The sequence below is a fragment of the Oryctolagus cuniculus genome, chromosome 5 (assembly GCF_964237555.1).
Source record: "Oryctolagus cuniculus chromosome 5, mOryCun1.1, whole genome shotgun sequence".
Taxonomy (NCBI): domain Eukaryota; kingdom Metazoa; phylum Chordata; class Mammalia; order Lagomorpha; family Leporidae; genus Oryctolagus; species Oryctolagus cuniculus.
The window spans coordinates 87,554,182-87,568,589 of NC_091436.1; the positions used below are offsets into that span (position 1 = coordinate 87,554,182).

General features: G+C 39.5%; 1 protein-coding gene across 1 annotated transcript in view; it reads left to right on the forward strand.

Annotated features, from left to right (window-relative positions):
- TBX18 (T-box transcription factor 18) overlaps positions 1 to 4,113 on the forward strand; it is a 30,637-nt gene extending 26,524 nt beyond the window's left edge. Inside the window, exon 8 of the mRNA XM_008263171.4 lies at positions 1,189 to 4,113. Within this exon, the coding sequence (XP_008261393.4) occupies positions 1,189 to 1,913 (725 nt within the window). The 3' untranslated portion in view covers positions 1,914 to 4,113. The remainder of the gene's footprint in view (positions 1 to 1,188) is intronic.
- Positions 4,114 to 14,408: the final 10,295 nt, after the last annotated feature.

Here is a 14,408-nt window from a genome sequence, read left to right on the forward strand (position 1 = left end):
TGTAATGGCAACCTCATCACCATCACCCTACTATAGAATTCATCTGTTTTCTGTATGGTATCCTCCCTGGGCTCATCTCTGAATAGTTCCCACAGCCTCAGAGCTAATGTTCTCTTAGCGGGAGCTGCACAGAAAGGGATGGCTCCTTCTCTCATGTCTACTCAGTAGGTAGGACTCTCAGCTCACTCCTGTAGTCAGGCTTTTTACCAAGATCCTGCTCAGCTTCCAGTGAGAATTTCACATGTTGGTTTTAGATAATTATCATTGGTTAGATTGGGCATGTAGATTATTTTGAGAAGCTATATAAAACACCATTGCTGCAGCAATGAAGGTTTTACAACCTATTCACCTCTTTGGAATTCCCTTCTCTCCTAAGTTCTGTCAGATTTGCAAACATCAATCTGCCAGGGAATCCAGAGTGGGGAGTCAGCCACCATCAGTGTTATTGATTGGACGCAGGGTCAGCTACCCTCTCTTAAGTTTCACGGGTCTGTTTATTTGCTGGACCTCTGTTCTTGTGTTAGTACATGATTCACCAACATGTTTTCCGGTTGGAAATTTGATTTTTGAAACAGTAGGCTATTGCCCTATTGCATTGCTAAAACCTGTATGATGGAGTCACATTGATACACACAAGCATTCAGTTAGGAGCCACAGATATGTTTGAGGCAGTGCATGCCTTGGACCAGTTTAGCTCTTTCCTTTCAGGTGCTTTCTTTTCTTTGCAAGAAAAAATTTTGATCCAGAGTAAATTTTGCTGAAAGAAAGGGTAAAAGCTGGGTAGAAGAGTTGGTTATACTTTTGAAACAAGATACAGAAGGAGATGAAACATATTTTAAAGTTGCTGGCCTATTTAGTATTTGTAATATTTATTACAGCAAATAAGATAATTTTGAGAAACCTAATTGAGGGAAAAAATGGAAAAATCCTATGTGGTAGTCTCCTATTCTGTAAAAAAATATATATAGAGAGAATATGTCCTAAAATATTGTGAGGACCTGTGTTTAAATTATTTCAATCTGAACTCAATTAAATTGTAAGTTTCTTGAAACCAATACCATTTTCTTTTCATCTTTGTAGCCCTCTCCCCACCCCCACCTTGTAACAAGCTGTGTCTTATCATATTTTCAGCATTAAAAGGAAAAGATGGCTGTGGAGTCGTTCTTTATATTTCAACTTCTTTTCTAGGCAATGCAAGCTCTTCCACCTTACTCCAGAGTTCTGGGAATGCTGTCCCTGCCACCCACCCTCACCTTTTGTCTGGCTCCTCTTGCTCCTCTCCTGCCTTTCATCTGGGGCCTAACACCAGCCAACTGTGTAGTCTGGCTCCGGCTGACTATTCCACCTGCGCCCGCTCAGGCCTTGCCCTCAACCGATACAGCACATCCTTGGCGGAGACCTACAACAGGCTCACAAACCAGTCCGGCGAGACCTTCGCCCCACCAAGGACTCCTTCCTATGTGGGCGTGAGCAGCAGCACCTCCGTGAACATGTCCATGGGTGGCACTGATGGCGACACCTTCAGCTGCCCACAGACCAGCTTGTCCATGCAGATTTCGGGGATGTCACCTCAGCTCCAGTATATCATGCCTTCACCCTCCACCAACGCCTTTGCTACTAACCAGACCCATCAGGGCTCCTATAACACTTTCAGGTTGCACAGTCCCTGTGCTTTGTATGGATATAACTTCTCCACATCCCCTAAACTGGCTGCCAGCCCTGAGAAAATTGTTTCTTCCCAAGGAAGTTTCTTGGGATCCTCACCGAGTGGGACCATGACTGATCGGCAGATGTTGCCCCCTGTGGAAGGAGTGCACCTGCTTAGCAGTGGGGGTCAGCAGAGTTTCTTTGACTCCAGGACCCTAGGAAGCTTAACTCTGTCATCATCTCAAGTGTCTGCACATATGGTCTGATGCAACCTCTAAGTTAAAATACATTTGAATCTGTCTAATGTATTTTCTTCCTTCTTTTTTTAAAGCAAGGTGGAAAGAAAGCTATCTGTAGCTTGTAAAATGTACATATAATAGAAAATGAAGGCTCACTGAGATTTTTTACTTTCTCATGGTGAGATTGTAATTATCTTTGGTATGTATGTAGACTGTATATACATGGCATGTGGAGTATCGCAGCCTCTATTATTTCTCCTTGTTCATCCTCATTCATCCGGGGGCACAGTGTATTGGCATTCATGCAGTATTTTTAACCATCATTCTCTGACTCATTTCAAAACTTGGCAATGATACTAACCAGATGAAGACTTATAACTTAATTTGTCAGAAAAATGTTCTAAACAGTTCCATACTTGAGTGTTGATAACCAGCAGTAACCAGCATATCGAATTTTGTGATTTATGTTATTCTTGGACACAGTGTGAAAACCAAAAGTACAAAATCCAGTTGGAGTCTTAGTCTTAGTTCTGAGGCATTTGTAATCATGAAGGATTAGCTTTTGCATTCCTGCTTGTTTTTATTTACCACAGATATTATATGACCTTGGGTCTATAAAAACTCATAACCCATAATAATTGCTATTTTCTTAAGGAAGGTGGAGGAGAGGCTTGTGAATTTTTTCACTTTCCATTGAGCATATAAGTGGTACTTACTCATCCGCAGAGAATGAATTTCCAGTGTTTTGAATTTTTTTGCCAGTTTATTTACTTTATCAAATAGACCATTAAAAATGTTCTATAAACATTTTTTAAATCTGGTTTTCACCAGGGAAGGAAAATGTGATATGAATGATATGGCAATAAGAAAATAAATCCACCTCAAATTCTATGATTCCAAAGAGAAATATCTCTTTTTAAATCTAGAGGAATAATACTGTTAACCATCCCTTGATTTATGTATAGTTTGTTTTTTAATTTAGGGTACTTCTTCAGCTAGCTTTGAGCTTCCTGATCTACACTCTATATGTAAGGAAAAAGCATTTATGCTACTTATGTCTCCTAACTCTTGCAGATTGAGATCTCCCTCCTGAACCTTGTTCCCTGACTGAGTCTTTCCCCAGATAGGTTCAGGGCCTTTATGGTGTTAAATAACCCAGTAAGGAATTTAAGGGGGTTATCTTCAGCAATCTGTCTTTTTGGGGTTGTAGTACGAAGGCCAAAGCCCATTACAATAAAGGCCCTCTTGGAGGACTAAAGAGGAAGATACTAATTATGATAGAGGCGCTATAAAACTATTAACCTAACCTGAGAACTGCAGAAATGAAAACGTTACTTTTTCTAAATCCCTAAAGTAATGTATCAGTGGCTTAAGAGTTCAAAACAAGTAGCTTTGATAGCACATTGCAAGTTAAACAGAAAAGGGTAAGAGGGGGTGATGAGGTGCATTCCCCTTCTATCGAGAAATCAAAATGATGTGTTTCCCCTCACCTCAGTATCTTTCATATACTCAACAAGTGAAAAGACTGTGCTTTCCTTAAAATGCTAAACAGGATTGTTCTAACGAATCCTTAGTTTAAATGATTTAGCTCCTGATTTCCTTCTTTACTTTAAAATAGTGTGAGTGTGATATATTTAGGGGAATATACTGTTTGAACAGAATTTGCACAGGATGTGACTCTAGAGAAACTGATAAATTGCCTTATGGGTTCCGCATTGGTTCATCAAACTAGTATCCATTTTTAAATTTAATAATAGCATGAAGGGACATAAAATATCTGCAATAGGTAGATCCATTTAAGACATTTGTATGTGATACTAATAGCTTGACAAAGATTTGGGAAAAGGTTTTGAGAATGAGTTTGTCCCAGTCTTGATGCTTGATAAAATTTAAGGAAAAAAGAGGCCTTTTCAGCTTGTGGAAACATGGAAAGAATATCTATATACTTGTATGTACTAATTAGGAGAATATCTTCCTTTTTGTTGTTGGTAACTTGAGATAACATCACAATGTGAGTGGAATTTCTTACAAATTTTTGGGGGGATAAAATTCAGCAGTATTGTATAAATGCTGTTTCCATTGGGTTTTACTGTAAATATCAATCACCATGTCATTCAAAGACTAGCTTTTTATCATTATATTAAATGGCATACGTACATTGATAATTATATGTCTGTATTTTATTAAAAATGCTTAAGAAACTATATTAAAGTGTGTTATTAAGCCATTTTGTGGATTTTGGAGGGTAATTATTTTAAGTGTCTGTAGCTATTGTTCCAGGAATAAGCACAGAACACATACACCAAATATAAATGAATTCTAAATCATGAGGCAGGAAGAAATGGGCCTGCTGTTCACTTTCCACATGTTGGATATAATTTCTTGGTGTGTTGACCATGTCACTGAAGGTGAAGGCCCTGACAAATGTTGAACACATGAGAACTTGAATGTGAAAGGAGGAGGATGGCGGGGCGTGTTTTGCTTCACGTCCAGGGGAGAAACACAAAGATAGATACAAGAATGAGCTGTTGCACCACTGACCAGTGATGACAGATTACTTCTAGGCCCCTTGACCAGAAAACATTCCAAGGGACATCGAGATGGGGTGAGGGTGCTGCTATCAAGACCAGTCACATTCTGAAAATTAACACTTGCTTCCAAACTAGCTTCCTCCCAGAGGTCAACAGCTTTTCACAAGTGGGGCACCCAGTTGCTGACCCCTGATTGCTGGAATGTAGGAGGTCAGGAGTCCTTGGTGGCCCTGGGAGGAGGTTGGGGCACAGTGTAGCCTATATAGAGAAGGACCACACTCATTCTCCATGTTAATTAGAGAAATTTTGAGCAAAAGGAACCATCGCTTTTAAAATGCAAAGAACTCACTATTACCCAACTCCACTCAAACCTATTAGTAACTGACACCTTATTGAAAAATAGATAAACAGAAACTTTCCAGAGAGCAGGAGGTTTGATTAAGAAGGAAATAAATAATTGTGGCAGGGCAGTTCTGGAAAGATTTCCATGGAGACGAGAAAGTACAAGAAGAGAGATCCTTAACTAACCTCTGCAGATTGCCGTGGAACTCTGACACAGAGCCAGTAAAAACAATCATTTCACGAGCTTCCTTCAGGAGCTGAGGTATAGTTGGTGAATGCTACAAGGAGGCTCTCTGTGCTTAGGTTTATAAAGAACCCTGATTTCAAAGTGTACACGATGTGGGGTTTCCTCATGAAGAACTCATTGGGTCATGTAGATGAAGGTTTTCCCAAGCTTTGCATTGGGTATTTAACAGTTTTTAAATTATTACTAGTTGTATTTTAATCTCATTGGTGATCCTTTTAAAAAATGTGCTCAAATAAGTTGAGAGTGAGTTAACTGTGTATGGTTGTATAGATACACATGATTACAGCATGCTAGAATCTCAACGCTTGAAAATTAACGTCAGAGATAGAAATGAGCAAATAATGCATATCCAAATATAGAAACATTCAATAGATGTATAAACTTAATATCCCTCTACGTGCTCACAGATTTTCAGGTAGTTTTTGGGATTTTGGTACCGTGAAAGTGTCCTAATCTTGGGAACTAGGGAACTGGGTTTCCAACTATGGATTTCTTAATGATTTTTTTGCAAAAACTTAACCACTTTAGGTATCAGTTTTCTTATGTGTGAAAGAAGTGGCTGGCATGAGAATCTTCAGTATTTGTTTTGGTTTGAGTAAATATCTAGCTTAATACTAAGGAAGTAGTTTTATAAAACAATTACCACTTTCAGAATATATATCTACTTTTGGATATGAAAGAACACTATTAGAATGATTTTAAATTTATTGAATTGCTTATAATTTATCTTTTAAATGGAACTATGCTTTACTCGGTTGTAATATGTTGGATATATTTTAGCATTTTAATAATTATATTTGAAGGAAGCTGTACTTAATAATGCCTTTACAATGAACAGAAAAGGATATTAATAAAATTCTATTTCATGGTACTCTTAATTGCATAGCATGAAAGTACTTCATTTTGGAATAACTATGACAGTCTAGTAACATAGAGATCATTCTAAGCCCATTCACAGTACATTTAAATCCTTCAGTAAACACTTGAACTTGTCTTTTCAAAGGTTTTATGCCTGCTGAGACTCAGATACAATAATATGGAGAAATTTATTACTCTGCAACTTACTGAGTTTATCCAAGGCTGGATCAACATATACATCCTATATCCATGTTTTCAATCATAGAAATCATGTTACTGGAGTTATTTAATAAGGCCCAGAAGTTTTTTTTTAAATAATAGCTTTATTTAAATAAAATTCGGGCTGGTGCTGTGGCTTAGCCAGTAAAGCTGCTGCCTGCAGTGCCGGCATCCCATATGGGTGCTGGTTCTAGTCCCAGCTGCTCCACTTCTGATCCAGCTCTCCACTATGGCCTGGGAAAGCAGTAGAAGATGGCCCAAGTTCTTAGGACCCTGCACTCATATGGGAGACCTGGAAGAAGCTCCTGGCTCCTGCCTTTGGAATGGCGCAGCTCTGGCCATTGTGGCTATCTGGGGAGTGAACCAGTGGATGGAAGACCTTTTTCTCTGCCTCTCTCTATCTCTTTCAAATAAATAAATAAATAAATCTTTTTTAATTTAATGAATGCATTTTTAATTAGATATAGCTTTAGGAATACAGTGGCTCTTTCCCTCATGTCCCCCGCCGCTCCCCACTGCCTTCCCACGTTCCCATTCCCTCTCCCATCTCCTTCTTCATTATGGATCATTTTTAGTGTGACTTTTTTATATAGAGGACCATCTCTATGCTAATCATAGAGTTCAACAATTTACCCCCACACCCACACAGAATATATAAAGAACAGTTTGGGGAGAGAATTTACAGTCAATTCTCATATTGCGATTCAATAGGGACAGAGGTCCCACCTGGGGAGCAAGTGCGCATTGACTACTGTTGTTCCTTTAACAATTAATACTCATTTTATTACGATGTCAGTGATTACCCGAGGCTCTTGTCGTGAGCTGCCAGGGCTAGCTATGGAGGCCTTTTGTGATCATAGACTCCGTCGTTATTTGGACACAGCCATGAGCAAAGAGGATGTTCTCCTCTCCCTTCAGAGAAGAGCGTCTCCTTCTTTAATGACCTCTGAGGTCTTGCAGAGATCCTCCGTGTAGGGTTGTTTTTTTTTTTTCTGCAGAGTCTTGTCTTTCCATGCCTGAGATGCTCTTGCAGTCCTTTCAGCCCAACCAGGAGGCCTTAGGGTTGATTCTGAGGTCAGAGTGTTATTTACTGCGAAAGTCATTCTAGGAGTCGACTGTGCGGACTGCTTCCCATGTTGGCCCCTCCTTCCTTTTTTAATTATATTATTTTTACTGGGTATTTGATGTTATTTATGTCGTCCCTTTTAAACTTAGGCTGGTCTATCTGTTGCCTTTAACATTTAAGTTGATCATTCTAACATTGAAGATGGTGTTTATACCACCAATTCTTATGGGTTTGGAGCCCCATGATTAGTTCTTAAGCTGTACCCTTAGAGGTGAGTCTATATGCTCGTATGCATAACTATACTTTTTTTTTTTTTTACAGTTTTAGACTACCTCCTTCATCTCTTATTCCCTCCTTTTTTTAAGCTGGTATCTTTTTCCATTTGCTTTAAAATACATATAATTAACTCTGTTACATGGAGAGTTCAGCCTACAGTGGGAGGTAGATGAGAGAGAGAGAGAGAAAGAAAACAGAGGAAAAAGAAAAAAGAAAAAAAAAGAGAACACCAAATCAAAGGGATATATACAGTAAAAAGTAACAATAGTTAACTGTCTCTCAACAATCAGGTCAAGGGTTCTTGAGGACATTAGTTCTGAAGATGACTGTTTCGCTTCTATACCTTCCATTTTAGCTGCTGTTAATTCTCCTGAATCAGGGAGAACATAAAGTGTTTGTCTCTTTGGGACTGGGTTATTTCACTGAGTATGAGGTTTTCCAGCTTGCTCCATTTTGTTGCAAAGGACCAGATTTCATTTTTTTTTACTGCCGTGTAGTATTCCATATTGTACATGTCCCACAATTTATTTATCCACCAGTCTTCAGTTGATAGACATTTAGGTTGCTTCCATGTCTTAGCTATTGTGAATGGAGCTGCAACAAACATGGAGGTACAGATAGTTCTTTTGTTTACTGATTTCATTTCCTTTGGGTAAACTCCCAATAGTGAAATGGCTGGGTCATATTGCAGGTCTATATTCAGGCTTTTGAGGTATCTCCATACCGTTTTCCACAGTGGCTTTACCAGTTTGCATTCCCACCAACAGTGGGCTAGGGTGCCCTTTTCCCCACATCCTCTCCAGCATTTGTTGTTTGTTGATTTCTGTATGATGGCCATTCTAACTGGGGTGAGGTGAAACCTCATTGTGGTTTTGATTTGCATTTCCCTGATGGCTAGGGATCCTGAGCATTTTTTTCATGTGTCTGCTGGCCATTTGGATTTCCTCTTTCGAAAAATGTCTGTTAAGGTCCTTGACCCATCTTTTTATTGGGTTGTTTGTTTTGTTGCTGTGGAGTTTCTTGATTATTTTATAGATTCTAGTTGTTAATCCTTTATCAGTTTTGTGTAGTTTGCAAATAGTTTCTCCCATTTTGTTGGTTGCCTCTTCACTTTCCTGACTGTTTCTTTTGCTGTAAAGAAACTTCTCAACTTGAAGTAATCCCAATTGTTTATTTTGGCTTTGACTACCCATGCCTCTGGGGTCTTTTCCAGGAATTCTTTGCCTGTTCCAATGTCTTGAAGGGTTTCCCCTTTGCTCTCAATTAATTTCATGGTGTTGCAGCGTATATCTAGTTCTTTGATCCATGTTGAGTGGATTTTTGTATATAGTATAAGACAGGTGTCTTGTTTCATACTTCAACATGTGAACATCCAGTTTTCCCAGCACCATTTGTTGAAGAGGCTGACCCGGTTCCAGAGGTTGGTCTTAGCTCCTTTGTCGAATATGAGTTGGTTATAGATGTTTGGATTGATTTCTGGTGTTTCTATTCTGTTCCATTGGTCTCTCCATCTGTTTTTTGTACCAGTACCAAGCTGTTTTGATTACAGCTGCCTTGTAGTATATCTTGAAGTCTGGAATTATGATGCCTCTGGCTTTATTTTTATTGTATAGAATTGCTTTAGTTATTCGAGATCTCCTGTTTCTCCATATGAATTTCAGCATCATTTTCTCTAGATCTGTGAAAAATGTCTATGTTATTTTGATTGGTATGGCATTGAATCTGTGTATTGCTTTCGGAAGAAGGGACATTTTGATGATATTAATTCTTCCAATCCGTGAACATGGCAGATTTTTCCATTTTTTTGTGTCTTCTTCTATTTCTTTCTTTAATGTTTTATAGTTTTTGTCATAGAGATCTTTGACATCCTTGGTTAAACTTATTCTAAGGTACTTGATTGTTTTTGTGGCTATTGTGAATGGGATTATTCTTAGAAGTTCTTCCTTAGCCATGGCATTGTCTGTGTATACAGAGGCTGTTGATTTCTGTGCGTTGACTTTGTATCCTGCTACTTTACCAAACTCTTCTATGAGTTCCAATAGTCTCTTAGAGAAATCTTTTGGATCCCCTATATATAGAATCATTGTCAGCTGAAAATAGGGATAGTTTGACTTCCTCCTTTCCCATTTGTATCCCTTTAATTTCTTTTTCTTGCCTGATGGCTCTAGCTAAAACTTCTAGGAATATATTTAATAGCAATGGTGAGAGTGGGCAACCCTGTCTTGTGCCAGTTTTCAATGGAAATGCCTCCAACTTTTCCCCATTCTATGTAATGCCGGCCATGGGTTTGTCATAAATTGCCCTAATTATGTTGAGGAATGTTCCTTCTATACCCAATTTGCTTAGAGTTTTCATCATGAAAGGGTGTTGTATTTTGTCAGATGCTTTCTCTGCATCTATTATAAGATAATCATATGGTTTTTGCTTCTTAATTTGTTAATGTGATGTATCACATTGATTGATTTTCAGATATTGAACCATTCCTGCATGCCAGGGATAAATCTCACTTGGTCCAGGTGAATGATCTTTCTGATATGTAGTTGGATTTGGTTGGCCAGGATTTTGTTGAGTATTTTTGCAAATACGTTCATCAAGGAGATAGATCTATAGTTTTCTTTCTCTGTTGTGTATTTTCCGGGCTTAGGAATTGACGAAACTGGGTTATTTGGACATTTTAGCTGTTATGAAGAATGATGCATAAGTTATTGTGTGGGTACAATGGTTTTGCTTCTTTTCAGTATGTACCTGGGAGTGAACTTAAAGAGTCCTTTTGAGGGACTGCCAGATTGTTTTCCAACACATTGACACCATTTCACCTGCTTATCAGCAAAGTGTGAGGATTCATCCTCAACACCAGCTATTACCTGTCTTTTTTATTATATCCAGCCTGGTGGGTATGTAATGATATCTCATTATACTTTAATGCACATTTTCCTGAAGAATGATGATTTTTAATGTCTTTTCCATGCTTTATTGGCAATTTATGTATCTTCTTTGTAGAAATGTCTATTCTAGTCCTTTGCTCATATTTTAATTGGATTGTCTTTTTATATTTTTCTATTAATTGTTCTTTTTTTCAACTTTTTTTTTTTTTTTGACAGAGTGGACAGTGAGAGAGAGAGAGAGACAGAGAGAAAGGTCTTCCTTTGCCGTTGGTTCACCCTCCAATGGCCGCCGCGGCTGGCGCGCTGCGGCCGGCGTACCGCGCTGATCCGAAGGCAGGAGCCAGGTGCTTCTCCTGGTCTCCCATGGGGTGCAGGGCCCAAGCACTTGGGCCATCCTCCACTGCACTCCTGGGCCACAGCAGAGAGCTGGCCTGGAAGAGGGGCAACCGGGACAGAATCCGGCTCCCCGACCGGGACTAGAACCCCGTGTGCTGGCGCCGCAAGGCAGAGGATTAGCCTAGTGAGCCATGGCGCCGGCCCTTTTTTTCAACTTTTATTTAATAAATATAAATTTCCAAAGTACAACTTTTGGATTTTTGATTAAAGTGGCTTCCCCACCCCCTCATAACCTCCCTCCCATCCGCAAACCATCCCATCTCCCACTCCCTCTCCTATCCCATTCTTCATCAAGATTCTTTTTTAAACAAGACCATAGTCAAAGTGGAAGTTTCAGATTCTTGGTAATTGTGGTAGCCAGAGAAATACATTTTTAAAATGCAGGGGTACACGTTTCTTTTTTTCCTTAAAGATTTATTTATTTACTTGAAAGAGTACACAGAGAGGAAGAAATGCAGAGAGAGCGAGCGAGAGGTCTTCCATCCGCTGGTTCACTCCCCAGGTGGCTGCAACGGCTGGAGCTGTGCCAATCCGAAGGCAGGATCCAGGAGCTCCTTGCGGATCTCCTACACGGGTTCGGGGACCCAAGGACTTGGGCCATCTTCTACTGCTTTCCCAGGCCATTGCAGAAAGCTGGATCAGAAATGGATCAGCTGGGACTTGAACCAGTGCCCATAAGGGATGCCGGCACTGCAGGCAGTGACTTTACCCACTACGCCACAGCATCAGCCCCAAGGTACAAGTTTTAAAGTGAGAAATTATCCCCCCTTTCAACGCACCTGGAATGTTCTTAGGAAAATAAATGATTCCTTCAGTGTCTTAAAGAAATATAAAAGGATTCCAAAGCTTCATGGTCTTTTTTATTACCATAGAAAATAGTTGTTTGTTCCGCCAATAAATATTTACTGAGCATTGACTGTTTGCTTTGCATTGTTGTAGACATTTGGGGTATACCACAGTGAACAACACTATTAGTGTCTCCAAAATGCCTTGTATAAATTGAAATGCTGGTTTTCTGTTGGGAAAAAATCTTCGTGCTGCAGTATATCATTTTGGCAGGAACAAAAGTGTTCCCTCCCGACTTTTCTATGCGTTGGTGCCCTCACCCTTATTAAGATGTTACATACCCCAGATGGTCACTGCAAAATGCCTGCTTCTGTGCCAGGGTACAGCAGCATTATCGCTTTAACTCAGAGTTTGTTTTGTGGTTTTCTTTGGAAACCCTAACATTGTTTAAAATTCATTTTTTTTTTCCAATTTGGCTCTGTTTACAGAACTGTAATAAGATATTTCTCAATTAACACCAGGACAGGAAATCTTGCTTGTTTAGGGTTTTTGGAAAATCTTTGCACGTTTTTCTTAAAGGAATTTGGTGAAATTAATTGCAGAGATTTACAGATTTCTTTTTTTTTATTTGCTTCAATAATTTCATGGGAAAATTAATTGAACCATGTGTTTTCCAAACAAAATGGAAGCTCTCACTCAGCAACAGTAAAGTTCAATGTTTGAAGCTGCTTCTATCAAGGAATGTTACAAAGTCCCAGCAGTCTCTTGCCTTGGGGAAAGTTGACTCACAGTGAATGAACATCATATGGATCCCTTGTAATGTTTGCTCATTTTGATTTTCTGTTTAGTGACCTTGGTACATGGAGAAGAGAGGTTGTAGTAATTGTATACGTTTGGATCCTTGCTGTCTACTCAGTTTTACCTTGAGGATTCTGAGAGGGCAGGGGCACAAAAACAAAAAGGTAGAACTGTAGAGTCCTCAGAGATCAGGTAGGAGAGTGGTAAATGTCAACTAAGATCACAATCAGAGATCACTTCCCAGCCATTACGATGGCTGTTATAAAATATAAACAAAAAATGGAAAATAACAATTATTGGTAAGGATGTGGAGAAACTGAGATACTTGTGCATTGCTGTTGGGAATGATACATAGTTGCAGCCATTATGGAAAACAATATGGTTGTTCCAACGAAAGTTAAAAATTGAAATGCATATGACCTAACAATTCTGTTTCTTGGCATATACCAAAGAATTGAAAGAAGGAACTAGAACAGGTATTTGTGCATCTATGTTCACAGCAGCATTATTAATAATAGCCAAAAAATGGAAGCAACCCCAATGTTCATCGATGGATGGATAAACAAAATGTGCCACATACATACATTGGAATATTATTTAGCTTTAAAAAGGAAGGAAATTCTAGCAACGTTGCAACATGGATGAATCTTGAAAACATTATGCCTAATGAAATAAGCCAGAGTCAAAAGGACAAACATTATGTTTTAATTTATTTGAACCACTGAAGTAGTCAAATTCATAAAAGCAAAGGTAGAACGATGGTTACCAGGGGCTGGGTGAGGGGAGATTAGGGAGCTAAGAATTTAATTGGTATAGAATTCAATTTGGGAAGATGAAAAAATTTTGCAGATGGATTATGGTGATGGATGCATATCAGTGTAAATGTAGTTAATTCCACAGAACAATATACTTAAAATGGTTTAAAATGATAAATTTTTATGCTAAACATATTTTACCATAATAAAAATTAAAACAAAATGCTAGTATATTCATAGCACTGAACTAATTCTACTAAGAGAGACTTAACTCTCATAACTTTTAGAAAATAAATTGCACAGGGGGATGGCGCTGTGGTGCAGTGGGTTAACGCCCTGGCCTGAAGCACTGGCATCCCATATGAGCACTGGTTCGAGTCCTGGCTGTTCCACCTCCTATCTAGCTCTCTGCTATGGCCTGGGATAGCAGTGGAAGATGGCCCAAGTCCTTGGGCCCCTGCACTTGCATGGGAGACCCGGAAGAAGCTCCTGGCTCCTGGCTTCGGATCGGCGCAGCTCCGGCCATTGCGGCCAATTGGGGGAATGAACCAACGCATGGAAGACCTCTCTCTCTCTCTCTCTCTCTCTCTGTAACTCTGACTTTCAAATAAATAAAAATAAATCTTTTAAAAAAAGAAAATAAATTGCACAATTATGTGTGCTTTTATTCTTCCATTCTTTAACAAATTTTGAGCATCATTTATGAATCAGACTCATTCCAGAAATTGGGAATATTGACTCTCTGCAACAGCAGAGGCTGGCCTAGGGCTAAATCCAGGAGCCAGGAGCTCAATCCAAGCTTGCCATGTGTGTGGCAGGGAGCCATCACCTGCTGGCTCCCGGAGTGTACATTAGCAATAAATTGAAACTAGGAGTGAAGCTGAACCCCAGCAGGCACTCTGATATGGGATGCAGGTGTCCTAAGTGACATCTTTACTGCTGTGCCACCACACACCTGACCAGGAAAATCCTTTGTGGTTGAAAGTTGAATGGAAATGAAGTTAATGTGATGTCTGATTGCAGTTGCTTCCTCCTCATGCCCCACCTCTGCTTTGTCTCTGAATTACTCCAAGGCTTTTCGTTTCTAAGAAAATAGTGGCTTTGCAGATGTCTTTGAGGTGTTGTCATGGACCTAAACCAGTTGCCCAGATTCTTGACTAAGCTCGGTGAGACAGACCCCTCCAATAAAAACCGAGCAGCTCTGCCCCTGGTCTTTGGACACTTGGCAGAAGCACTGATGACAGTTGCAGGAACATGATGCACAGCAGTATTCTTTACAGCAGTTTAATCTGTGTCATCAGATCCCCAGAAACCATGATTAATAGCAGCTCTTGAGTTTGTTCTCAAGTTGTATATTTGGCAG